Consider the following 27593-nt stretch of genomic DNA (forward strand, 5'->3'; position numbering starts at 1 on the left):
CTAAACTGACTAAACTGACAGCCTCTGTGTTTTATTTCAGTTCAGACCTCTCTTGCCATTGGTAGGACTTGTTCATTTTGGCCACTTCAGTGATCTGTCGGTGGTACATCCCATGCAGGGGCTTTTACTCCCCATTTCATTGTCCTCCAGGTTCCAGTGTCTGAGACATTCACGAAGTGCTTCATCCCTTGGGGCCCTCATTCTGATGTATTCATGGAGCTTCGATGTTTCATTCTGCATAGTGGCTCACTAGTCCTCAGCTTCCTTCTTTTGTGCTTAGCATATAGTTGCTGGACACTAGACTTGAGGTGGAACCTTCCATGCATTTTGAATAACTTCCATGGTCTGAACTTCCTCCTTTGGCCAGCTTATTATCCCAGCAGGGTATCTGATCACTAGCAAGACATAGCTATTAATGGCCTTGTTCTTACCATTGAGCTGACTGCTCAGCCTTTCCTGTTGCAGGTGTTTGGCTGTGGCAGGTGCCAAGGTACTTAATGATATACTCCACATGTGTTATCCTGCCCTCTGAGTGTATGTCATGGTTCTGATTGGTTTAATACCTTTTCACCTTTTTTGGACACTTTCTGAAGGCTGATCTTGATTGCCATAATCAACCTCACCTATGTTCTTCCCTTTAAGAAGAACAACAAGAACCTGCCTAATATCCCTACCAGAGAATATTAAATCATATTCTTTCTAATCTCAAGTTGCTGGCATTTATTGAGTCTATCACGTACTACCGTTACAGTGTAATGCCCTCTACATGGACTAGCTTCCTTCTCTTTGTTACCATTTGGCCACATTTCTCTAGTCTGAATGTCCCAAATGTCCATTCCAATGTTCCTGCTGTAGATCCTGGTGGCATGGATCAGTGAGTCAATGCCTCGCTCATTCTTAGCATACAGCTTGATGTAATCCATTTAGAGGAGATGACTGATGGTGACCCCATTCTTTAGTTGGAAGCCATAGCCAAGTCGTGGAAAAAAAATTAGACCACTAAAGATAAAGTGATAGAAATCAATGCAGCTCAGAAATAGGTATTTTTGTATTGCATTTTTATCAGCATGCTTAAATTTAACAATGTTATTGATGTAACTAAAATAGTGAAGCTCATCGGGACACAAGCATTGAATCATAGTTTGTTGCACTTTGGAGGAGCCTGAGACTGAGCATAGAGACATCTGCTACTACACAGCTGTCAAATGGATCAGATGCAAGAGTTTGGCAAGAAAAAAGACAAAGACACCCCAGAGCTCTCAGATAAGGGCTGGAAGGCATACTTTGCCTTTGTTGTCCATGTGACTGCACTGATAAAATGACTGAAAACCAAACTGCAAGGCAAGGGCCTTTTTTCTTCATGAAGTCCACTGCTTGGTGAAGGCTTTTATAAGAATATTACAGTTTCTTTCAAACCAAATGGAGAGCAAGACTGAAAAAAGCTGTCAAACACCTCAGCACCATGACAGCATGCTCAATCAGACCCAGCAGAAGCCATAAGAAGAAATCTTTCAGACCAACATTCCACTACAAACCTTCAGTGATCAACAGTTTGCAACTATTCAACATCTGGCTCATTTTACAACTCTTATACAGAACCTCCAAAACCCACCAGCTAACAAGAGGTGCACTCTCTGGACCTTCTATTTCAGCCTTGGTTCCCCTCCTCAATGCCACTACTGCAACTCCTGAGAAATTTTCTGGTGAGCTGAGCCTAGCTGGTGGTTTCCTGCTGCAATGTTTCCTCATATTTAATCATGCCCCATGTTCCTTTACCACTGATGCTAAGGTTTCCTTCATTCTGGGTTTACTAACTGGAAAGGCATTAAATTGGGCAAAGAACCTGTTTCAAATGTATCCAGTTTTTGGCTGTTCCTTTCAGGAATTTATTTGAGAATGTAAGGCCTCTTTTGATCTTGACACTGACAAGTCTGCTTTAACTAATGGTTTGTGGAAGTTAAGACAGGGTCAGTGTCCTGTAGCTGAGGTTGCCATAGAGTTTCACACACTAGCTGCAGCATCTTCCTGGAAATCAACTGCTTTGAAAATTGCATGTTTTCATGCTTTAAAGGAGTCCTTCAAGGATGAATTGATTGTGCTAAATGAACTTGAGACCTTGGATGATCTTTTCAGTCTGGCCATGAAAATGAACAATAAACTGAGAGAGAAAAGTAAGGAAAGAACTAGGAGATACGTTATAGAAAAATCCCCTAGATTTCCTCTGCCCTTTACATAACCCCATGCCATTTCATCCATATTTGACATGGTGTTAAATAGAGGATGGCCTTCAAAACCCCAACTGATCACTTTGTGTATTTAGTCATGTCCTTTGGACTGCAACGCTGCTGTGTCCCAAGCTCTCATGAATGACATCCTTTGTCACTTCTTGAATCTCTTTGTTTTTGTCTGCCTGGATGACATCCTAATCTACTCCAAGATACTCCATGATCATAAGAAAGCACTGAGACGGCATTGGTGAAAGTTACTAATGACCTTCTTATGGCCTCAGACAAAGGATTTCTGTCCGTACTTATCTTGCTTGATGTTAGTGCTGCATTTGATACAGTCGATCATAACATTCTGTTACAAAGACTAGAACAGGTGATTGGAATTACAGGTACAGCGTTAAGCTGGTTTAAATCATATTTATCTGATAGACTTCAGTTCGTTCATGTAAATGACAAGTCCTCCTCACAAACTACAGTAAGTCATGGAGTTCCTCAAGGTCCTGTACTTAGACCAGTACTCTTCACGCTATATATGCTCCCTTTCGGCAAAATTATTAGACAGCATGGAATAAACTTTCATTGTTATGCAGATGATACTCAAATATACTTATCCTTTAAATCAGATTAAACAAATCAGCCCAATAGGCTAAAAAAAATGTCTCATAGACATAAAGACTAGGATGTCTAGAAATTTTCTCCTCTTAAACTCAGATAAGACTAAAGTAATTCTCGTTGGATCTGAAAAACTCAGAGCTAAATTTTCTGGTTTTGTAATGAACCTGGATGGCATTACTTTAGCTTCCAGTGCTACAGTGAGAAACCTTGGAGTAATATTTGACTCGGACCTGTCCTTTGACCCACATGTTAAGCAGGTTACTAAAACAGCCTTCTTTCATTTACGTAATATAGCCAAAATTAGGGACATTCTGTCTCAGTGATGCAGAAAAACTGGTTCACGCTTTTGTTACTTCGAGACTAGATTACTGTAACTCTATTACTGGGCTGTCCTAAATATGCCCTGAAAAGCCTTCAGCTGATACAGAATTCTGCAGCCTGAGTCCTGACCAGACCCAGCAGGAGAGATCATATTTCTCCAGTTTTAGCCTCTCTTCATTGGCTGCCTGTTGAATCTAGAATAGAATTTAAAATCCTTCTCCTTACATATAAAGCCCTCCACAACCAGGCACCACTATATATCAAAGACCTCATAGTTCCTTATATACCAAGCAGAGTACTTCGTTCGCAGACTGCAGGCTTACTTGTGGTTCCTAGAGTCTCAAAGAGCCGAGCAGGAGGCAGAGCCTTTGGTTATCAGGCCCCTCTCTTATGGAATAAGCTCCCAGTTAGTGTTAGGGAAGCAGACACCCTCCCCACCTTTAAGACTAGGCTGAAGACTTATCTTTTTGATAAGTCCTATAACTAGGGATGGTTAGCATCCCTTAGTTATGCTGCCATAGGTTTAGTTTGCTGAGGGACGTTACCTGATACACTGAGCTTCTTTCTCTCTCTCCTTATCTCTCTCTTTTACCCCCCCCCCAATACCAGTGTTGCATCATTGACATGTATGTCTCCTGTCTCAGCAGGTCTCCCTGGCCGGGAGTAGCAGTTCCTGTTGTCTGTTATATTTCTGTCCTCTTCCCCCCACACAGCAGAGGCAGATGGCTGCCTGTCCTGAGCCGGGTTCTGCCGGAGGTTTCCTTCCTGTTAAAAGGGAGTTTTTTTTCCTTCCCACTGTTGCCAGTGTGCTTGCTCAGGATGGGAGATTGAGTTGGACTCAATTCAATCTGTTGGTTTCCTTATATAGGCTATTATGAATTAGCCTTCATTATGTTTTCCCCTCTGTCTGTAAAGCGTCTTGAGATGGCATTGCCGTGATTTGACGTTATATAAATAAAGTTGAATTGAATTGAATTGAATTGAATTGAAGAAACATGTTCGTCAAGTCCTGCAACACCTTCTTGAGAAATGTTCATATGTGAAAACAGAAAAGTGTGAGTTTCACAAGTCCTGAATGACTTTCTTTGTCTACGTCTTTGAGGGTGGGCAAATTTGCAGAGATCCAGAGAAGACTAAGGCTGCCCAAGACTGGCCTACTCCTCAGACACAATAACAGTTACAGAGGTTTCTCAGCTTTGCAAACTTCTACCATTGTTTCATTAGAAATTACAGTCAGACAGCTGCCCCTTTAACTGCTTTCATTTCCATGAAGACCCTTTTCACCTGGACTCCATAATCTTCCAAGGCTTTACTTGAGCTCAAGAATAAATTTGTCCCGGCACCCATTCTTGTGCAACCAGATCCCATGAAGCAGTTTGTTCTGGAAGTAAACCCTTCGGATTCTGGAGGTGGAGCTGTCCTGTCTCAAAGTTTGGACTCTTCAAACTTGTGATTTTTTTCCTGTCACTTGTCTTCCATGGAAAGGAACTACGATATGGGCAATCGTGAGCTCATTACCTTTAAGTTGGCTCTGGAGGAGTAGAGGCATTGGCTGGAGGGTGAAGAGCATGTCATGTTGGTATGGACTGACCATAAGAATCTGTCCTAACTCCAATCTGTGGCTCAGTCCGTTAGTCCCGTTGGTCCCTGTTTTTCTCCTGCTTCAACCTCATTTTTTCTTTCTATCTTGGATCTAAGAACACCAAACTAGTTGCCCTGTCCTGTCAATTTTACCCAGATGACACAGACAAATCCCCTTCTCCCATTTTTCTTCCCAGTTGTAGCATTGGAACACTCACCTGGAGAATAGAAGACCTTTTCATAAGGGTTTAACAGATTGAGCCAGCTCCTGGCACCTGCCCTGCTAAGTGCATTTATGTTCCCACTTCTGTCAGATTCCATCTCATTCACTGGTTCCTCACAGCCAAATTCTCATGTTATACTGGAGTCAGCCGCACTGTTTCACTAATCACTTGTAGATTTTGGTGGTCCAGTATTCACGAAGATATCCATCTGTACATCCTAGTTGTGCCAGAAACAAGGGAAGTAATAAAGCTCCAACAGGTTTGCCTCCGTCACTTGCAACTCCCTCCATGCCCTGGTCTTACATAACCATAGATTTTATCCCTCGACTTTCCATCTCCAAAGGCATGACCACCATTTTTACTATTGGTGACTATTTTTCAAAAGCCTGCCATCTCATACCCCTTAAAAAAACTAACTACTTACTTTCAATCAGCTCAACCTCTCATCAAACATATGTTCAGTTTGTGGGCATTCCTCAGGAGATCCCCTCAGACTGTGGTCCCCAATTTATTTCCCAGGTAAGGAAACACTTCTGTTCTGTATTGGATGCCTGTGAGTCTTTCTCACCTCTGGTTATCATGCTCAGTTATGGTCAAACCGAGCAAATGCTTTAGGAATTGGAAGCTGCCCTCTGCTGCATCACATCCATCAACCATTCGCCCTCAAACCAACATCTCCCTTGTATTAAATATGCTCACAACACGCATGTTTCCTCTGCCACATGTCTGTCTCCCTTTGAAATCTAACTTGGTTATCTGCCTCCCCTTTTTCCTGCTGATGAAAAAGATATATTGGTCACCACCGTCTATCATCACATTGCCGTTGCAGGCACAAAGACCTACATGATTGCAGTCCTTCACTGCACCAAGGACCAGAACCAAAGCTTTGCTAATTGCAACAGAACCTCTGTTTCTCTGTATGCTCCTGGCTAGAGGTATGGTTGTCCTCCTGTGACATATCATTAAAGTCCATGTCCAGGAAACTCTTGCCGAGGTTTATTAGGTTCATCAGGTTAAGGAATCCTGGTTGTCTTCTGTGGGAGCGGTGCTGTTTTCAGGTTCCACCGGAGGGTGCTAATGGACCAATACCTGGAGGCTGATTTTCACAAGTGTGTTTTGCAGCACACCTGCAGAGGATCAATGATCATCTTTTGCAGTATATCTGGATCCGGCTGCCAGTCCATTGTCACTTGAGCATTGAGCCGTCTGGTAAAACCCAAGCCGTCTTGTGTCTTAACAAACCTCTAGTGATCCCTGTGAGACTTTACAAATCTCTGTGTTTTCCAGAAACCTTCCAAACTGGATTTTCCTGAGCTTCCTGTTGTCTCCAAAGATCCCTTACGTTCATCTCTGGTAATCACCTCTCCTAAAACAACTTCCCCTGGTAATATATCAATGGCTGGCAGCCATCCAGATCTAGGAACAACCACCACTGTGCAGCCTTTCCACCCTCCAGCACCCTTACCACTACTGGTTCAGACTTGCAGCATTCTGAAGGCATCCCTCACAGAATTTCCCTCCAGAATCCCTCGTCATCACCCTGGTCATCTACATCTTCAAGACAAGCTGGAAATCCCATACATTCCAACAATCTCATAATCCTACCTCAGCTCATATCTCTCTACAGTGACACAGCAGTACTGAGCCCAGGAGTTTTCCTGATATTATTATTCCTCATTCCCTCAATAAAACCTCCTCAATTTTAAAGGGGTGCTATTATGGTATTTCGAGTTTTCTGAGCTTTCTACAGTGTTACAGTGTGGAATCCTCATCAGGCATGTGAACGGCACTGTTTTTTATCACCTAAACGCATATTTGAGTTTGAGTTCGGGTTCCATGGCAACAAAAAATGCGTTGTTTTAGAGTTTTTTCTACTTCGAAAGCCTTGTGACGTCCCGGGGGATAAGGTTCGGTGATTGGTTACCTTCTACTGATTAACAAGGGCATGTACAAATACATCAGGCGGGTGGAAAATGTTGGATAAAGTTATTTCGAATGATGGCTGGTGAGTTTACCAAAGAGAGACATCCTGCTGCATTCGTTGCTGTAGGTTACTGCTTTCCACTTCGTTTTCAGGCTCTGATTCAGGTTCAAACATGTAGGGCTGTATGCTAAGTGTTGACATTGTATTTTGTTTTTTTTTTTATTGAGTTCATATCAACCTATTCTTCTGTTTATGAGATGTTACAATGACGGCGAAAGAAGTTGCGGTGCGCGCTCCCGATGTAGTGCAGTGGCGGGAGGCGGGGCTTAATGCGGAAGAGTCTCAATCCACTCGTTTTGCCCACAGGCAGATCTGACAAGCCTATGGAAAGGGACGGTCTGAAGTAAATAAAGCGATTTGTAACAATAACTCGATCAATCACAGCCCTTCGGGTCTCAGAAATAAAAATAAATTAGCCTGAAATGCACATAATGGTTCCACTTTAATGTTATTTTACAGCTTCATTTGCATGTGGGTCAATAGCCTCAGCACCATGATAAAAACCACCTCGTCAGCTGATCACTTCCACAGAAACTCACCCATGTTAGGAGCACAGCATGGTTTCAAGGCAATTTGAACATCTCAGAACAATGTTCACACAAAGTGTGAGTCTTCAGCTTGCCACAAAGTGGCGCAAATCTAATGAACTCACTGACTTGTCAGAGAACCGAGTTAAGCTCTCACTCTTCACATCCAGCCAAAGGCTCCGAAGATAGAGTTCTATCAGAACAAGATCCGCAATGCTCCTGACGCATGACAGCTATTCATGGCATTTAACTCTCTTCTCTCTCCACCACCTGCTCAGCCACCCACCACGCTGACTGCAGAAATGTTTGCATCCTTTTTTACAAAAAAGGTTGGTATCATCAGCAATCGGTTCTCTCAGCTCAGTTCACCACATCCAGCTAGTGGTGCTTCATTTTGCTCCTTCTGCACTCTGAATGAGAATGAAGTCCTAAAGCTTCTACAAAACTCTAAACCCACTACCTGTGCACTTGATCCAGTCCCTACCGATATCCTGCAGAGCATTTCTCCTATTTTCGGGTCTTTCCCTCTGTCTTCAAGCAAGCTCGGGTAACCCCACTGCTGAAGAGACCCACACTTGACCCAGCCCAGGATGAAAACTACCGGCCGGTCTCACTGGTACCGTTCTTATTTAAACTGCTAGAGTGTTCAGTCTTCAGCCAAGTCTTGCTGTTTCTCCAGGATGAAAACCTTTTTGATCCATATCAGTCTGGCTTTAGGCAAGGCTATTCCACTGAAACTGCTCTCCTGTCTGTTACCGATTCCCTCCGGCTTGCCACATCCACTGGTCAATCCTCAGTCCTGATACTTCTGGACTTGTCTGCTGCTTTTGACACAGCGAACCATCATATTCTCCTCTCCACACTCTGAGCTTGGCATCTCTGGATCTATCCACTCCTGGTTCTTGTCCTACCTCTCAGGAAGATCCTTCAGAGTATCCTGGCAAGGAGAAGTGTCCAGCTCACGAGTTGAAAACAGGGTGCCTCAAGGGTCGGTGCTCGGCCCTCTTCTCTTCTCACGATACACCTCCTCACTTGGTGCTCTCATGGCTTCTCCTATCACTGTTATGCTGATGACACTCATCTTTTCCTCTCTTTTCTTCTGGATGACACAACCGTCTCAATGAGAATATCAGCTTGTCTTGCTGATATCTCTGCATGGATGAAGGCTCATCACCTTCAGCTCAATCTGTCCAAGACAGAGTTCATTGTCTGCCCAGCCAATCCTTCCTTACATCCGCAATTAAATGTGAAGCTTGACTCTATCACACTTGTTCCTACGTCTTCTGTCCGAAAGCTTGTGGACATGGTGGATGACCAGTTGATCTTTAACACTAACCCCACGGATTTCAGGTTTTCCTGCAAGTCCCCCTCCCTTCTACAAGTTTGTGTATTCACTCTCACCTTGTTAATTGTCACTATTGTCATGCAAAAATCCATGCAAAACCAACCAGATGCCCAACTGGTTTAGTCCCCCCCCCCAAAAAAAAAGGTCCTTACCATGCTTTTCTTACTAGGCAACGCAGAGCATTGCCCATTTTTCCAGAGTCAGTAACTTTGTCATTAAGACAATGTAAAAGGACCAACAACTTGGTGGCTAAGTCTACTGCATTTCAGTCATTTCAGCTTACAAAATGACAAACAGTATGACTTGAGCAAAGGAATAACATTTATTCTATCTATGATCTATCCATCCATCTGTCCATTCATCTTTCCATTCATCCATCCATCCATCTATCTATCCATCCATGTATTCATCCATTTATCCATCTATCTCTCACCCCATTCATTGATTCATCCATCTACTCATCCATTTATCCATCCATCCATCTATCTATCTTTCCATCCATCTATCATCCATCTGTCCATCTATCTTTCCATCCATATATTCATCCATCTATCCATCCATCTGTCCATCCATATATCCATCCATCTATCCACCCATCTGTCCATCCATATATCCATCCATCTATTCATCAATCTGTCCATCCATCTATCCATCCATCTGTCCATCTATCATTCCATCCATCAGTCCATCTATCTTTCCATCTATGAATCTATCCATCCACCTATCCATTTATCTATCTATCTTTCATCTATTCAGCCATCCAGCTATCATCCATTTATCCATCCATCTGTCATCTATCTTTCTATCCATCTATCCATCCATCTATCTATTTGTCTGTCTATCTTTCCATATATTCAGCCATCCATCTATCCATCCGTTCATCAGTTTAGCAAATCTGGTGTTCTTATATTTGTAATATAAAAGAGTGCATCAGTTCAGCGGACGTGTGAATCTCAGTGGCAAGAGAGGAGCAACAGCCAGACAGACATGTTTCATGCTGGTGTCTGAACTTCCCGGTGCTGCGGATCGGATTTTTTCATTGACATAATATTCTGGTGTAGAGATCTGACGACGCAGACAGTGTCGACACATATCACGCAGCTACACTCGATTCAGAATTTACATTGCTGCTGCGTGCGACTGTTTGGTCCGATGACATGCGACAGTGCTGTGGAGTCCAGACACAAGCATGTAACAACTCCAGAAATGTTTCACGCTTCTGTTGTTTTTTTCCCCCATTTTTTTGTTTACTAGCAAAGCCGTGCTGTTGGTGCTGCGCACAGTTTTTGCTCCGCGTTGCTTGTTTTTTTTTTTTGTTTTTTTTACTATAGCCGTGCAGCTGGCACTGCGTGGAGCAGAAACTGCACTGCGCTTCTAAATAGTTTTATCCTCCGCAATAGGGCTGCGTATATATTTATATATAGCCTATATAAATGGTTATTTTTTATTTTCTTTGTACAGATCAAGAACTGTCCGTTATGTCAGCTGATGTGCTGACGGCTCAGCTGCCATGTGAAATCACTCCGATCTGGCGACACAAATGTTTCATTAGAAATGTTTCATTCATCATGTTTCATTATAAACATAAGTTTTTTCAGTGCTCTCAGGTAAAACTCAAAACAGAGGCATGAGCAAAAACTTTGCACTGGAGGCGGTGGAATGATTCCTCATGAAAGTGTGAAATGGTGCATTTACATGAAAAAGGGGGATTAGTGATTTGTGGGGGGACTGCAGGCTGACGAAAATTCTCGTAGCTCTGGGCCTTTTAGTGTTAAGGTCCATGTTGCCTATGTTGCCTGTACCTGCCGATATGCCCTCTACAACATCAAGGGAATCATACCGTACCTGACACACAACTCAGCTGTTGGCTTAGGCTCCAGTCATCTCACGCATCAATTACTGCAATTCCCTACTGGCAGGTCTGCCTGCGTGCCCTATTAAACCTTTGCAGATGATCCAGAATGCTGCAGCGCATCTGGCATTCAGCTAACCCAAACAAGCTCCTGTCACTCCGCTGCTAATCGCAGTTCACTGGCTTGTGGTTGCAGCACACATCAAATTTAAAGCTTTGCTTCTGGCTTACAAAACAATAACTCAAACGACTCCCATCTACCTTCACTCCCTAATCCAGACCTACACTCCTTCTCGACAGCTACATTCCACCAGTAAAAGATGCCTCGTGTTACCACCAATACGTGGGACTAAATTACTAGTCAGACTCTTTTCCTCTGTTGTGCCACGATGGTGGAATGATCTCCCAAACTCTTTCTGCTCTGCAGAGTCCCTGTCTACTTTTAAGAGCAAGCTGAAGACTCAGCTCTTCAAGGAGCACTTTAACACTTAGGCTAAGTCTCAATTCTATCTTTTTCCCCTAGCCCTAGCCCTAGCCCTAGCTAGGGCTAGGGCTAGGGCTAGGGCTGTTTTTTGTTTTTGTTGTAAACAACAAAAACAAAAAACAAAAAAGGCCTGTAGCACTTCATGGAAGGACCTGCGTCCAACTGGACAGTCCACCAGCACCTTCCCACGATGTCCTCTACCATTTGATTTCATGCTTATGTTCTCACTCATATGTAAGTCGCTTTGGATAAAAACGTCTGCTAAATGACTGTAGAATAGAATAGAAAAGAATAGATTAAAAAACTTCTCAAGAAGATCACCATGCTGGAAACAAAGATTCAACGGCAGGAGGTACATGTAGAAGTGAATGGCTTATGTGGAAATGACACAACTCCGGTGAACAAGATCTTGCTAACACAAAGCTAATTAGCACAAACATGACTGAGAAGAAACAGAAGAACAGCAAACAGGACCATAATTCTTCCACTTATAGTTTTCCCTGGAATGTGCTTGGAGTAAAACCAAACAGTAAATCATCTTACAGGGAAAAGGGAGGACAACTAACAGTTTAACTGAGATTAGCGATGCAACCAGCTGGCCTGGTCTTCCATCCAGACCCAGTGTCTCCTCAACCTCTCTCCTTAGCAAGGCATGGCCAGTTGTCAGAAGAAAAACTAACAACAGACCTCCTTCGCAACAACCAGACATGCAGCTGAAGAACAGGTTTGCTCCACTACTGCAGGATTCTGGATCTACATTTAATAAATTGGATAGAATCTCCCAACACAACAACGTTAGACCAAAGAACAGTTCAGAGAGTAAAAGCAACAACGCTGGGCTTCAGACTGTTGGTGACTCTGGTCTGAAAGATGTAAAAACTTTTGTGGAAAACACAGAAAAGTACTCTGCTTTTCAAAGGACATGGTATCAGATGTGAGATGCAAAATAGCAGAAATTGTGGTTGTGCTAAGGGGCAACCTCTGTTAAAGGTGAAGCCTATGCAGAAGTGAATAAAACTGCAGTTCCCCTCTCATCTGATAGGGGCTCCAAAACAGAGCAAATCCCCATAGATTTGTTAAATGTTAAAAAGTTAAAAAGGCCAACTTCACAGCAGAAATAAACATGTTTACAGCCTGGTACAAAAATCCTTTTTTTTGTTTAATGGGTCAGGTTTACCTTCAGGACAACTTTGGGAAGAGTAATTTGTTGTTTTTCTTGCCCATTTAAAAGTAATTTTATCTCGAAATTCAGCATATTTAGGGGCGGGGACAGATACCTGATCTTCGCTTCAAGTAAGAAGAATGTAGAACAACTGCGGATTTTAGCCGGTTAACAACGTTACTTAGCTTTAGCCCGCTTACCTCCATTAGTTCAATCATCCACCATGATGCTCACAGCCCCCCTCTCAGCTCTACCTCTTTTTCCATATTTGTATTTTCCGGGCAAGACGACATGCATGCCCTTGCCAAGATGGCGACAGTAGCAACCACCCACCGAGCTTCAATTCAGCTGTTCAGAAAACTATGGGTGATGTCAAAGAGGCTCTGTCCATCTTTTTATATACATTCTATGAGCTGCACACCCAACTGTGAAAAACCTTATACTTAATGTGGGTTGAATGATGTTTTGAAACAACAATCTGAGTTGCTGAAACAGGATTTTATTGAACTGCTGGACATGGTGAGCTATCTGGGTACCCAAATATTAATCAGCGACCCTTTCACGTACCTCATTCAGTTCATTTCATGAACAGTTTCAACTTCTTCTCTGACTGCAAGCATTTCTTTAAAGCTGGGGTAGGTAATGTTGGGGAGAAACCCCAAGTTGAGAGAGTGAGAAAAGAAATGATTCAGTTGTTCTCATTCATGCATTTGCTTGCAGCTTTGTGGGTAGTGAAGGAGGACTATGTACATACTTAAATTCTGATATGAAATCTTGATGTTTTATGTTACTATTATGGGACCAAATATCTTACTCTTATTTACTTTTGTATTCCTTAAGATGGAGAAGAAATGCTTATAAGGCTAGACCTCTCTCTCTGTCTCTCTCTCTCTCTCTCTCTCTCTCTCACAAAAAGATTCCCATGTCTGTCTAAACTTTCTCTGCAGCAACTGAAAATGGAAGAATACAGAGCATTGTGTCGCACAAGACTCAGTTAGAATAACAGGAGATAGATAACACTAAGACCTTGAAGATAACACGAGAAAGGATACGATTGACCATTGAATACACAATTCAGTGTTACAAGGGAAAGAAGACAATTCCATATATAGTCATGCTGTGTGTGTGTGTGTGTGTGTAGAGAACTTTTTGTGGGAACATTTGTTCAACTGTATGTATCGCTCCACCTATAATGATTTAATAAAAACAGACTGTGTGAAAAGAAGGCGGACTCTTCTGTGGCAGACTGCGGTGCGGGCGGCTGCACAAGGAATCTCCCTTGATTTACCTCGCATTTCATCCAGCAAATCCTGAACTTGGGAGAAGGCTGTGAGGAATTTTATAGCACTTCAACAGTAGCTAGAATAAATGAAAACGTAAAGGAGTGGCTGCACGGTGGCATAGTGGTTAGCGCTGTGGCCTCACAGCAAGAAGGGCGCTGGTTTGATCGTTGACTGGGGCAGAGTTTGGACAGTGGTCTGTTCTCTCTGGGTATTCCAGCTGCCTCCCACCATCCAAAGACATGCATGTTAGCTAAATTGCCCCTGGGAGTAAGCGTGAGTGGTTTGTGTCTGTGTGGCCCTGTAATGGACTGGTAAGCTGTCCAGGGTGTACTCTGCCTTTTGCCCAAAGACTGCTGTGATAGGTTCCGGCTTCTCCACAACCCTGAATTGGATTAAGCGGTTAGGAAAATGACTGAATAAATGAAGGTGAAGTTTAATCATTCCCTTGTCTTATAAAAAACTTTGCTTCATTTTAATATGTGGCTTTCCAGAAGTGTTGTATGTGAACATATACAGGCCTCCTAAACACTGTTAACTTTTTTTAATAACTTGGCTAAACTGTTGGTCTATATTCTGTGTTGACTATGACTATGCAGTTATTGTTGGTGATTTAACATTCATTGAGTTTACATCTTTTGGTTGATGCAGTTCTTTTCTAACTGATTGTTGTCATTAGAAGAGTTAGGGAAGTGCAACTAATGATTTGGTTACACCCGCGATAGTCTGGGGACCTGTCCAGAGTGTCCCCGCCTCTCGCCCAGAGACTGCTGGAAATAGACTCTACTCTACCCTTGATTAGATTACGCGGTTCGGGTGATGGATGGATTTGTTTACACAGTAATCTTTATTTTGAAAAGACCCAGTAGTTGATGTCACTTCCTGTTGGGTAACTTCCTTCCTCTTCCTGGGTCTCTTGACTATCATGGAATACATGTCATGGCTGCTTTGAACTTCATCCATTATCATCTACTGGTAATCATCAAAGAGGCAATGCCGTAAGTCCATTAAAATAGTACTAAGATGTTGTCAAACTATGATAATGGTGTTTGTTGATCATTTATTTCACAAGCTGTGATTTAAAGAAACTTAGTTTGTATTTGCTAAAGATTGTTGAGACTGTAAAGTAACAGCTATGTTTACTTTATTTTGTTACATTTTCTATTATTAATCTGTATTGACAGCCTTGTACAGACATACTGTTCATGTCCATACTGAATGTACTCTGCAATATTTTGTTACAGTTTTTACCGTGTATCGTGAAGAATTGTTCAAGTAAATGATGGACTTTACAGCGACTGTCTTCATATGACACGGTTTAGCTTAGTGTTTAGTCAGAGTTCCAACGCACTGCATGAGAACACCATATTCATGCTGATAATCACCAGGACAATGGGAACAAAGAAGTGTGCAGGGTTGTTTATAACTTTGGTCTAACTTAACACAAGAAAGAAAAAAAAACACACAGCAGATGTCACTGTCTGGGTCTCGTCATTTCTAAAGGTCTGAATATTTGCAAGGTTGTAATGATGGATGTTGTTCTGTCTGTGCTTTCTTTCAGAGTGCTGTTATTATTGATAAGAATGCCCAAGCAGAGGCTGTCAAAAAATGGCACATTGGTGAAAATGTCACTGAAATGTTCATACAAGCTTTTTCTCTTTATCACTCCCTGAACTATGTTCCCATAGTTATGCTGATGACACACAACTCTACATAAGCATCTCACCCGGAGACTATAGTCCAATCCAAACTCTGACCAAATGCATTGATTAAATTAAAGACTGGTTGTGCCAGAACTTCCTTCAGTTAAATGAAGACAAAAGTGAAATAATAGTCTTTGGAGCCAAAGAGTAAAGATTAAAAGTCAACAAAACAAAAGATGGCTGTGAGTGCACCACAGCACTCACCACACCTCCTGCCACACCACTGGGGCATTGCTGTTTTTTAATTTCAGTTTTTTTTTAGTTAATACATTAGTAGGTTGTAATAAATTTTGTCTGTATTTTGTTAGTTGCAGTGCAATAAATGACTTGTGTAGACTTCTAATGAAAATTAAAATACTTTGGGTGAATTGTTCTAACCTTCTTTTTTAAAATGTCAAAATGGCAAACTAGAGGTACTGAGCTGACTTGATGTAACAACATTCACACCTGATGTAACAACATTCACAGATGATCCCCCAGATGATTATGCTTTCTAAATATGCAACCCAGGAGAAGCATATATAGAGCAAAAAGAACAGCTGCAAATATCAAGCCTTTGGGGCATTACATAATTTAGAGGACACACAGTGGAGCAAAATTGTCCTTAAACTACAGAAAAACTCCTATTACTAAAATAAGACTGAAACCAATTGATTGCTGAGCCCTTTATGTCTGCAAGTGTCTCCAGACAGGTCCGAAGGATGCTGTGATCGACAGTATTGAAGGCTGCAGACAGGTCCAAAAGTAACAGGACTGCCTTTTCAGCTCTGTGACACCTTTTAAAACCAGACGGAAAATTTTCACCAATATCATTTTGATGAAGATAAGCTTGCAGTTGGACAGAGACAGCTTTTTCTAAGACCTTAGACACAAATGGCAATTTGGAGATAGGTCTAAAATTAGACAGCACATTTGGGTCACGGTTACTCTTTTTGAAGAGTGGCTGGACCATAGCATGTTTCAAAGCAGTGGGAAAACAGCCAGATAAAAGGGAAGTATTCACCACTTGCAGAATACATGGACTAATGCAATCAAAGACATCTATAAACAAATGACTTGGAACAATGTCCAATGGAATGGAGGAAGGCTTTAACAGTTTAATAGTTTTAGTCAGTTCACTTAGAGAAACAGGTTCAAAACAGTCCTGAATAGCATTACAGACTAATGGAGCCACCAAGTCCATGATAGACAGTTTAAAAGTTCTAATTCTAATTAAAAAGAGAAAGGAGTTTATCCAGAGTGTGATCTTGCCGATCATAATGTTATGATCAGGTTGCTGTTGCTATGTGCTGGGCCACTGGCAGCAAGTTCTTGCAGCTCCTGATCTGTTATTCTTTTTTTTTTTAGACATTTTTATCATCTGTTGTTTTTTTGGTGTTTGTAGTAGTATCCTTTTTGTCTTAGGTGTTTCGTGTGTGCACCAAGTCTAGAGTTTTTGTGTATGCAAAAGAGCGAACTGTTGGAGCTAGTGAAGATTGGTCATGGATATGGACAAAAACATCTAATTCCAGCTGAACTGAGGAGGCCATTTTGTGGATGCAGAACTGGAGTAATGAGGAAGGGTAAAAGATATGAGAACAAGTGGAGGAACAAGCCGTTTCTACCCAGCATTATAATGGGAAACGCCAACTCACTACAGAATAAGTGCGATGAACTGGAGGCGCTTGTGAGGAACTAACGGCTGTACAGAGTGTAGCTTGATTTGTTTGTCGGAGTCCTGGCTTAATAGCAACATGCCGGACTCATGTGGATCTACCAGGCTTCACATCTGTGCATGCAGATAGAGGAGAGGAGCGGAAAAGGATCGGTGGGGGTGTTCACCTGTTTTTAATGAGATGGGTTAATCCTTGTAATGTGACAGTCAGAGAGAAAGTTTGCTGTCCGGACATAGAACTGCTTTTTGTTGGCTTTCCAGTGTACTACATGCCATGAGAGATTCCATATGTTGTTGTTTTGGTTTAACACCCCCCCCCACGTCTCTGTGAGCAGCCTAACATCCAAATTGCATCCAAATTGCAAAAGGTGAAAAAAATCATTCAGGAGAAGCGATTTATTTTCTAGCGATCTAGTATTTTGTAGCCCCAGGCAAAGGGTCACATCCTCACAGGTCTGTAGCGAGCTGTGGTGTGGTGGCAACAGGGTGGTGTTTCATAAACCGCTTGCACAGCGGTCCATGGTCCATAGTGGCAGATGGTGCGGGGCAGTGTCCTGGCGCATGGGAGCCAAAGGCTGAATCCACCGCAAACCATGCGTTTGGAGTGCTGCTGAACCAGGTGCAGTAGGGAGGCAGGTGATCCAGGAAGAAGATCTTTAATATGATTTGACTTCTCACCCCAATGCCTCTGCATTTTCTGCGTCGTCTGGCCCGTTTCCTCCACCCAGGGATAGATAAGCGCCACTGGTGAGCTGGTACTGAGGCTACATGGGGAGGAAGTCTGGAAATTTCATCCTCAAATTTCGGGTTAGAAGACATCCTATGAGCTTAATTAAGATCAATAAAAGCCTGTCGATTATACACTAGCAATCCAGAGATGCCTTGGCTTAGTATGCATAGCAGTTAAGCGATAAGCAGTAAGTTAAACAGGGCAGGTAGACAGCTGCCTGAACACTGGTGCCATCTTGCCACACCCCAGAGATTTAAAAAAAAAACAATAATACGGTTCCCAAAAAATGATAAATCTCACATAAAGTCTGCCTATACTCTGGTAGCTCTTCAGTATTCAAACTGCTTAGTCTGATAGCTGGAGCCTATCCCAGCAGTCTATGAGCAAGAGTCAGGGTACCCCGGCGACACACAGGTCGCTAGTCCATCGCAGGGCTAAGTGTACAATCAACCTAACCTGGATAGTGGAGGAAGCTGGAGTACCTGGAAAGAAAACCCACGCAAACACAAGGCAAATATGCAAAGTCCAAACAGAAAGGCCACTGTTCGAGCCTCCCTCCAGCCAAGGATCAAACCAGCAACCTTTTTGCTGTGAAGCCACAGTGCTATCCGCTATGCCATGCTCTGTGGTGACACACATCCTACAAAAGAAAAAAAACATTCTGAAACAGTCACAGTGTGAGACTCATTGTCCAGGTCCTGAAGTTAAAACAGCAGTTTGAAGTGAAAACAATCTGCGGACATTTAACAAGTTCTTGATGCATAACTGGCTCGTGGTGATGTGTCACCAAAAGCCAGTTATGCAACAACAACTGAAAAACATGTGCAGACAAATTTCACCTCTTTCATAGAGCTTGTAATGGGGACTTCCCTACGCCGATCTGGTTCAGTGTTGTTGTGATCGCGGAGCGTGCATCGGTTACTGAAGATTTACATCAGAAAACAATCGATCGCTACAGTCTGAGTAAAAAGAAGTGGAGTATTATGCTACATGTGTGTTTGTGTTGTAGATGTGACTATGTGGTTTATTCAGATTGAGTAAAGGTGCACACTGTGCTCTGACATGGGTACAAAGTATTTAGTGAGTGCTGTCTTGATTGCCATCAACAATACACACTGTGTTGGTCCTTATTAAGAACTCGCTGCTTGCCAGGGTGTTTTGCATATTTTCAAAGAGCCCTAATCAAAAGGATCTGGAAGGTGGAGAGGATTGCACACGATTTTTGTCAGCACAAACATACTTTTACACACAGACATTTTAGTTTTTTTTATCCATTTACACTTGGAACAGCCAAGTTTTCACACTGAACTGAAGTGGAAATGAAAATATTTCCACTTCAGGAAATATTTTCGGCAGGAAAATGAAATACAGTCCTAATGTGCAACATTTATAAATGCCAGACAAACGTTTGGACATCCACTCATCACATTTTGCTGTCATGATGGCAAAGAAAGGCTGCACAATTATTTTCAATGTACTAATTATTTTTATTTAAAGTTTTATTTGCGATCTGTTTGTGCTTTTTTTTTTTATTCTGGGTGAGGTGTCAGCCTTTTCTTACAGTGTGTGCTTATGTATGGATGATTTGAACATAATAAAAAGACATAGCTGAGTTTTCTTTCTCCCATTGCTCGGAAATGCGCCTTCTCCTCCCGACGGAGGTATTAAACATGTTATCTCAATAAGCTTGGTCTGCTTGATTTAATCACCATGCCAGAGACGTCCCTTCCATCGGTCTTTGGCTAATGCATAACAGTTCAGGTTTGTCCAGCCTGGGGACACGGAGCTCTGAGCAGCCTCTTTCTCTGCAGACGCCAGTAATAACTCATTGTACATGCAAGGTGAAAAACCAGCACTGCCTTTAAATATGTCATAACAGGCAGTACAGAACACTGGTGTGTGTTTAGTTATTAAATAATGCAGCGTTTTGTAGCAACAGTCCATTGGGAATGTTTTTTCTTTCGAGGAGATGAATAAATGCTTTGGAAACTATTCTGAACAGACATTTACATAATTAGCTGGCATTAAAATGTATTTTATGGGAGAAGATGGTAATTACCCCAAGAGTAAGTATTTTGTCTCTCTTTTATCCTCGGCTTCAGTTGTTAGGATGTGAGTGCACATCATCTGGGCGTGTGCAGCATTAAATGAATTGACTCTGATGATAAGCCTGAAAAACACTCCATCCATCATCCAAGCTGCCAGTGTTACTTGGACAGGTTTCAGCGCAGGACACACTCCTCTGCTTCAGCATGGACATGGTGAGTCTGAGAGGACAAACGCTGAAGTTCATCATCCACGTCCTTAATTTCTGTTCATTTAGTTTATTTTTTCCTTTTTCTTTTGTTTTTTGGTAAGTGCACCACATTTAGCTGCATTAGATTGAAAAAACCCTGACCAAGGACATATTTCTGCAGACCTGCATCCTTTTACACCCTCCGGTCTACATCCATGTGAATAACCCCTCATGATGTCACAAAAACAATGACTTCTTAACCTGTTGGTACTAATTGTCCTGTAGGCGGGGCCTGACTAATAAATATACATTTTTACTCATGCTACCTTCCAAATACATACACCGAGGATCACCAACTGGAGGTCCTCTAGGACCAGAGTTGGCGATCCATGTTACACACCATTAAAAAGCCAAGATTCATGAGATGTGTATGATGTATATGAGGGGTGTCTACGTCTGACCCTTGAGATCTACTATTCTGCAATGTTTAGATGCAAACCTTTTTTTAACACACCTGAATCAAGTGAATGTGTTTATATGTAGGGCTACACGGTGGCATAGTGGTTAGCACTGTGGCCACACAGCAAGAAGGTCACTTGTTTGATCCTTGGCTGGGGGGAGGCTCAAACAGTAGTAACTTCTGTGTGAAGTTTGCATCTTCCCTTTGACTCCAGCTTCCTGCCACTGCCCAAAGACATGCATGTTAGGTTAATTGGCTCCTCTAAACTGCCTTTAGGAGTGAGTGTGAAAGGTTGTTTGTCCTGGCCCTGCGATTGACAGGCAACCTGTCTAGGGTGTCACAGCTTCCCTGTGATTAATCACAATTGCATTGATATCAATAATGAATTCAAAGTAGTTGATTGTACTTTTTTATGTTACAAGTACTGCTATATGAGCTCAAAGAGAAGCTACCTTAAACAGGAAATATTACATGATTTCCAGCCATCAGGTTTGTTGCCATTCTGGAGGACATAAAAAGCAGGAGTTCTGTGTCAGATCTTCTAGACTGGGACAGAAAATAGTTTTTTAAAATACTTTTTACAAATTAAAGCTTTGGAATGAAAGAATAAAAAGAAAAACCTGGAGCTTTGTAATTTCTTAAATGACTTCGTGTAACAAGTGCAGTAAGCGAGGAACTAGTTTTCATCAACATGTCTTTCCCTGCAAGGCTGGAGGAGAAAATTCTAGATGCAACATTGGTAGGAAGGAGATGATCAACAACATGTGTAACACACAGTCCAGATGGATGAAAATGAGATGTGAAGATGAGAATAAAGAACATGGAGGGGCATGTAGGACATGAAAAATGTGGGGAACATGGAGGAACATGGAGAACATGGAGGAACATGGAGAACATGGAGGAACATGGAGGAACATGGAGAACATGGAGGAACATGGAGGGCTGTGAGGAAAAGATGAAGGATTCTGTGTCGTTGTGCTGGAATGCGACGGTGATGTTGAACTTTTAACAGGAGAATTTTGTTTTTTCACCTTAACTAGAAAAATGTCCCACGTAGACACTTTAAAGGAACAAAAATGACCCGACTTAAGTAAAGAAAAAAAAAAAAAGTTATTCTTGAGGAGCAGAAGTTGTGAGCTGTTCAGAACCAGTTTCCTGGATGCAGTCATTCCTCTAGCTGTTACATAAGCAGCAGCGATATTACAGAGGAAGACCTGATGCCTGGATAACCATCTTGATTAAAATCTGCCCATCATCTGAAGACTGCTCTGTTTAATCAGGAGCTGTGAGACTCCTCTGAGCAGGAGTTTCCACCTGACAGATCACATAACGATGAGCAGGGGGAGGGAGTTGTTCCTCAACCTTCTCCTGGCTAAACCATGGAGATAAGAAAACAGCAACATTTATGATGGACTGCAGCTCCACACAACAATTAAACATCTAGTCATTTCTGCATTTCCTGTATACGTATATAAATACTCAAAATATATGTATTAATAATAATAATAATAATAATAAACTCATAAAATGTACGAAATAATAGCAATAAACTTTAGTTAAAAAATACTGATTGCCATAAACATGACAAGATATATTGTAATATATTCTTACAGCTTTAGTATATCTTTTTTTTTTTTTTTTTAATAATAATCTTTATTGACAAACATGGTGAATGTCTTGAAGAAAGTAGCTATGATTGCTGCAGCATGCTTGATTGTAAACTACTATTAAATACTCTCTCTCTCACACACACACACACACACACGCACACACACACACACATGCAACTGGTTGTGTACTTTGTACATCCAGGAGATATAAAGCAGTAACACTGCAGCTGGTGTAAGATGCCCCATAAGACTTACTTTGAAGAAGGTCATGGTGGAGCCATCCTCCACCACTCCGTACTCTATCTTGGTCTGCTTGGCCAGGTCATCTGCAGAGTCGATGGGAGACTCCATCCTCTCCACCGTGAGGAAGGCTGCCAGGTTTGCCGTGTACGAGGAGATGATGATGAGGGTGAAAAACCACCAGATTCCTCCTACAATTCTGGTTGAGAGGGCTTTCGGCATAAGTTCAGATCCTGAACAAGAGGAGCAGAGGAGGGAGTGAGACCAGAGACTAGATTAGGAGACGGGGCAACACCCAGACCAGACCAGGCCAGGCCAGGCCAGGCCAGGCCAGAAACAACTGCATAGCTCTCGCAAGCAAACACATCGGCACAGTGGACTGAGGGGGCAGACATGCTGACTGACTTTTAGTCTCATAGGACTTATTTCCTCTCCTTTGGACTGATTTTCTGTTCTGATGGTCTGAATTCTTTCCTCAAAGCTTCCCACTCATTCAGCCGGATTGAATCAGCTGGAATATGGCCACTAGTAAGAACTGACCGTTTTTAAGTACGTTTACAGGAGAAAATGAAATTCAGTGTCCCAAAACTTCATTTTAAAGACGCATTATGCATTGACCTTGAAGCTCCACGGACTTTAAGGCCAATGTGTACTTCAGCAAGCTCCCGGACTTGCTGAAGTACACAGTGACATCTATCGTGTGTGTTTGTAGAGCCACTGCTTCCCAGCAGCGTCCGAAGCTGAGAAACTGACACGATACAACTTTTACATCCAAACGCGACATGACCTTTGGCTTCACGGTATGAGAAGGAACTGGCTGCTTCGAGCACACAACGTTGCTGATTCAGCAAAGACAAGAAGAAGGGTAAAAGACAGAAAGAGACAAAACAAGAGTCATTGTGAGGTGGTCTTCTGCTGGCTGGAGAGAGCTACCAGGTCAGGTAGGATGCAGGATGGAGGCTGGATTAGACACTGTCGTGTGTCTGAGAGGGGGGGGTCTTGTTCACTGAGGTGCAGCCTGACTGCCACTCGATGGCGGTCTGGGTTTCCTGGCTCTCCATTGGTGTGGGCTGGACCCTCTGCCCCTGGGTGGCTGGGACCCGGCGGAGCTGGTTCTTGCAGGTCCAGGCCTGCTGGAGCTTGTTCCCCCAGACTGTGGGGTACTCTGGGGCATCCCTCCGCCGCCTCCTGGGTGGGTCCATAGCTGGTTCCAGAGTGGGCTGGTTGGATCCTGTGCTTGGGGGGTGGCTGCCGACTACCTGAGTCTCCTCCTGGCCTGCCTCTTTGCCTTTGTGTGGGCGGGGTCACATTGACATGATCACTCTTCTCTGAACACGTTCCACTCTGTGTGTTCTGCATGTGTCACAGTTACTGAGTCGTCCTGCAGGTTTATTTACTAACAGCAGCTTGTTTTCTTTGTCTCCCATCAATATTTAACCTGATAGTTTATGGTGCTCCTGACACTTGAAAGTCTAGTCCTCCACAGAGGGAATAAGAATCTAAGATTGGCCTGTTTGTGTATATGTGTGTGAATGTATATGTACATGCGTTTATTTAGGTGAATGAGTATGGGTGTATAAGCGTATGTTTATGCAAATGTCTGTTTTTTCTTTCTCTATCTCTCTCTTTTCTTTTCTCTCTATGAGGTGTTTTCTTTTTCTTTCCCTTTGTCTTTCTGTCACTCCTATCTTCTCCGGTCTGGTCCAGCTGTAGAAACTCTATATTACAAATATACAAAATAAATAAAGAAATAAAATAAAAAGCCAGAAAATCAAGGGGATCATCATACCAGTAATGCTCCCCTTGGCAAATTAAATGTGCTCAGCAGAACAGCATCCAGACCATCATTCTGCTTGCTTAAATGCAGAGGCCTTCCATCTACTGCTCTGTACCATCATTTTGACTATACTTCCTATATTTCCACCTCTGGCACATATAATACTGGACTTGGATCTTCTGTTTTTATTCTTAATCATCCAATCCCTGTAATCATTACTCAAAGATATAAAACCAGATTCCATCATAGTTCCTCTGCTAACCTTAATAATCTCAGAACTCCTCCAAAGCATCAACAATTCAACCCTACAGTCCATAAGTCACCTGTCACTGTAAACATGGCACTTTTAAATGTACATTCCCTTTTTAACAAGTCTTTTATTATCAATGACCTGATATTAGATAATAAGGTTGATTGCTTATTTTTAACTGAAACATGGCTGGGTACAGATGCACCAGTTATTCTCACTGAGGCCTCACCATCAAATTTTAATTTTTTATTCTCCTTTAGAAGCAACAAGAAAGGTGGTGGTACTGCATCAATAACAAATAGTCTCCTAAATAATAGACAAATACTTTTAGATCAGTACACCACCTTTGAGCATCATGCTTTTGTTTTTAACAGTCTCTGCATCACTGTGTACAGACCACCCAAACATGATGCTGCTTTTATCAGTGAATTTTCCAAACTTTTATCAGCAATACATGCCGCCCACAATCTTATCATCATATCTGGTGATTTTAACATACACATGGACAATCCCTCTGATTCAATGACAAAAGGGTTTTTAAGTCTATGAGATTGTTTTAACTTTACACAACATACTAAACAGCCGACTCACAACCGAGGACATACATTAGATTTAATTATTAGTTATGGCTTGTCAGTTAGTGTGTCTTCTATCGTGGATTTAGCCATATCAGACCACTACTGTGTGTTTTTTAACGTCACCAGTTTTAACCAGCAGGGGGCCCCAGTGAGAACCGTTAGGAAACGATGTATTACTTCTGAAGTGGCTGAGAATTTTATTGAAATTTTATACCAAACACCTTCTGAGATCTTACCTGCTTCCTGCGATTCAGTTGTTGATCAGTTTAATAATAGATTAAAATCAGCAATTGATACAGCAGCTCCACTTGTATTAAAAACCGTTAAAACCAAACTGAAGCCACCGTGGAGAACTGAAGAAATAAAAAAGCTGAAACAAAACTGCAGGAGAGCAGAAAGACGATGGAGAAAAACTAAACTTGTAGTGCACTATGAAATCCTGCGTGATCACCTAAGAATCTATAATAACACAATAAAACAGGCAAGAACTGATCACTTCTCAAAACTCATAACTGTCAACAAAAGTAATCCAAAGTTCCTTTTTAAAACCATTGATATTTTAATAAACACTGGTTTTAATAAGTCCTCCATGCAACCATCACAAACAGCATGTGAGGACTTTGCAGACCACTTCAGAGGTAAGATCAATGCTATCAGATCCGGTCTTTTATCTAAATGCAGTGTTGATTTTAACAGATCTGAAGCATTGTTTTTACCCGAGGAGAAGCTGGAGAGTTTTGTCCTGGTTGATACAAAGATGCTTGGTCGAGTTTTCTCCCAGCTGAACCCAACAACCTGCCTTTTTAGACCCCATTCCCACATCACTGTTCAAGAAATTTTATGGCTTCTTTGAGTCTGAGTTTTTACTTATCATAAATTCCTCTCTTCAGACGGGTGTCTTCCCCACTGCCTTTAAAACAGCGGTGGTGAAGCCCCTTCTGAAGAAGAGTAATCTGGATCCCAACATTCTTGATAACTACAGACCTGTATCCAACTTGCCGTTTCTTAGTAAAATGATAGAAAAAGTTGTTTTTATTCAGCTAAATGAGTTTTTAAACAGGAATAATATCTTAGAAAAATGTCAGTCTGGTTTTAGGACAAACCACAGGACTGAGACGGCACTTTTAAAGATTGTGAACGATCTAAGAGGCAATCTGGATGCACAAAAACTTTCTGTCCTGGTGCTGCTGGATCTCAGTGCCGCTTTCGATACAGTAGACCAACAGATTTTATTAAACAGACTCAGATGTCTGGTGGGTCTCTCAGGTACTGTTTTAAAATGGTTTTACTCCTATCTCACAGATCGACAGTTTTTTATAAGTATGGATACATGCTCCTCAAACACCCATAAAATAAAATGTGGGGTTCCCCAAGGATCAATTTTAGGCCCATTACTTTTTAACCTGTATATGTTGCCACTTGGGGATGTCATCAGGAGACACGGCATTGATTTCCACAGCTATGCTGATGATACACAGCTTTACATCGCCGTGTCTCCTGATGACCTGGAGCCAGTTAACACCCTTTTAAACTGTATTTTAGATATAAAGTCATGGATGGCAGAGAACTTCTTACAGCTCAACCAGGACAAGACTGAAGTTTTAATCATCGGTCCTGAAGACAAGAGAGAGATCATTTCATGCAAACTGCAGAGTTTTAAATCCTCCCAGTGTGTACGAAATCTGGGTGTTATTTTTGACTCTGAGCTGAATTTTATTCAACATATCAGAAATGTTACAAAGACAGGATTTTATCATCTCAAAAACATCGCCAGAGTCCGCCCATTTCTCTCTCTTGCCAGCACGGAGGTACTAATGCATGCTTTTATTTCTAGTACACTAGACTACTGTAATGCCCTGCTCTCTGGTCTTCCCAAACTCGGCGGCACGAGTTCTGACAAGGACCAGGGGGTCGGGAACACATTACACCTGTTTTAAAGTCGCTGCATTGGCTCCCCGTGCAATTCAGGATTGATTTTAAGGTTCTTTTAGTGGTTTATAAATGTCTTAATGGTCTTGGGCCTTCTTATTTATCTGATCTGTTTTTAAGGTATGAACCCTCGCGGACCCTGAGGTCCTCAGGTACCGGCCTTTTAGTTCTTCCTAAAGTTCGTACCAAAACATATGGCGAGGCCACATTTCAGTATTACGGGCCTCGCCTATGGAACAGCCTGCCTGAAGGCCTCAGGGCTGCAGAGACTGTTGATGTTTTTAAAAAATAGCTCAAGACCTACCTTTTTAGTTTAGCTTATAACTAAGTTTTAACATTCTTATATTAACCCATATTTATCTTTCTTTTTAGTTAATTTTATTTATTTATTTATATATTTTATATATTGATTTACATAGTATAGATTTTATTATTTTATTTTAATGGATTTTATTTTTGTTTAGTTATCACTCCAGCTCTCTCCTCATCGGGGTCCTCTTCGCCGAGGGCTGCCCCTGCTCTGACTGCATGGGTGTTGCTGTGGGGGCTGTCCCTGTCTGGTGGGTCGGGATCCAGCGCTGCAGCTTTACGGTTGTGGCGTGGGTCCTGTCTGCCCGGACCCGGGTGGCCCCCATGGTGATGGCCTGGGTGGTCTTGGTTGGGGGTAGCCCTTTGTGTAGAGGCTCCCTGAGAATACCATTTCCTTATCTGGTGCACATCTGGTGCAAATGCACCTGGCCATTCATTCATCTTCTTTTAACTGTTACAGGGCAAATAGGGCATGGGTGAGGGTGGTTGTGGGTGGATGAAAGGGGATGTGTAT

At 42.1% G+C, this 27593-nt stretch overlaps 1 protein-coding gene across 2 annotated transcripts in view; it reads right to left on the bottom strand.

The window, feature by feature from the left end:
* LOC306756473 (glutamate receptor ionotropic, kainate 2-like) overlaps positions 1–27593 on the bottom strand; it is a gene marked incomplete at both ends in the record, with an annotated part of 320056 nt that overhangs the window by 51117 nt on the left and 241346 nt on the right. For both annotated transcript variants that reach the window (XM_079241205.1, XM_079241206.1), the window contains one exon: positions 22252–22469. In XM_079241205.1, the coding sequence (XP_079097331.1) occupies positions 22252–22469 (218 nt within the window). The remainder of the gene's footprint in view (positions 1–22251; positions 22470–27593) is intronic.

The sequence above is a fragment of the Telmatherina bonti genome, assembly GCF_933228915.1.
Source record: "Telmatherina bonti genome assembly, chromosome: 5".
NCBI classification, from domain to species: Eukaryota; Metazoa; Chordata; class Actinopteri; order Atheriniformes; family Telmatherinidae; genus Telmatherina; species Telmatherina bonti.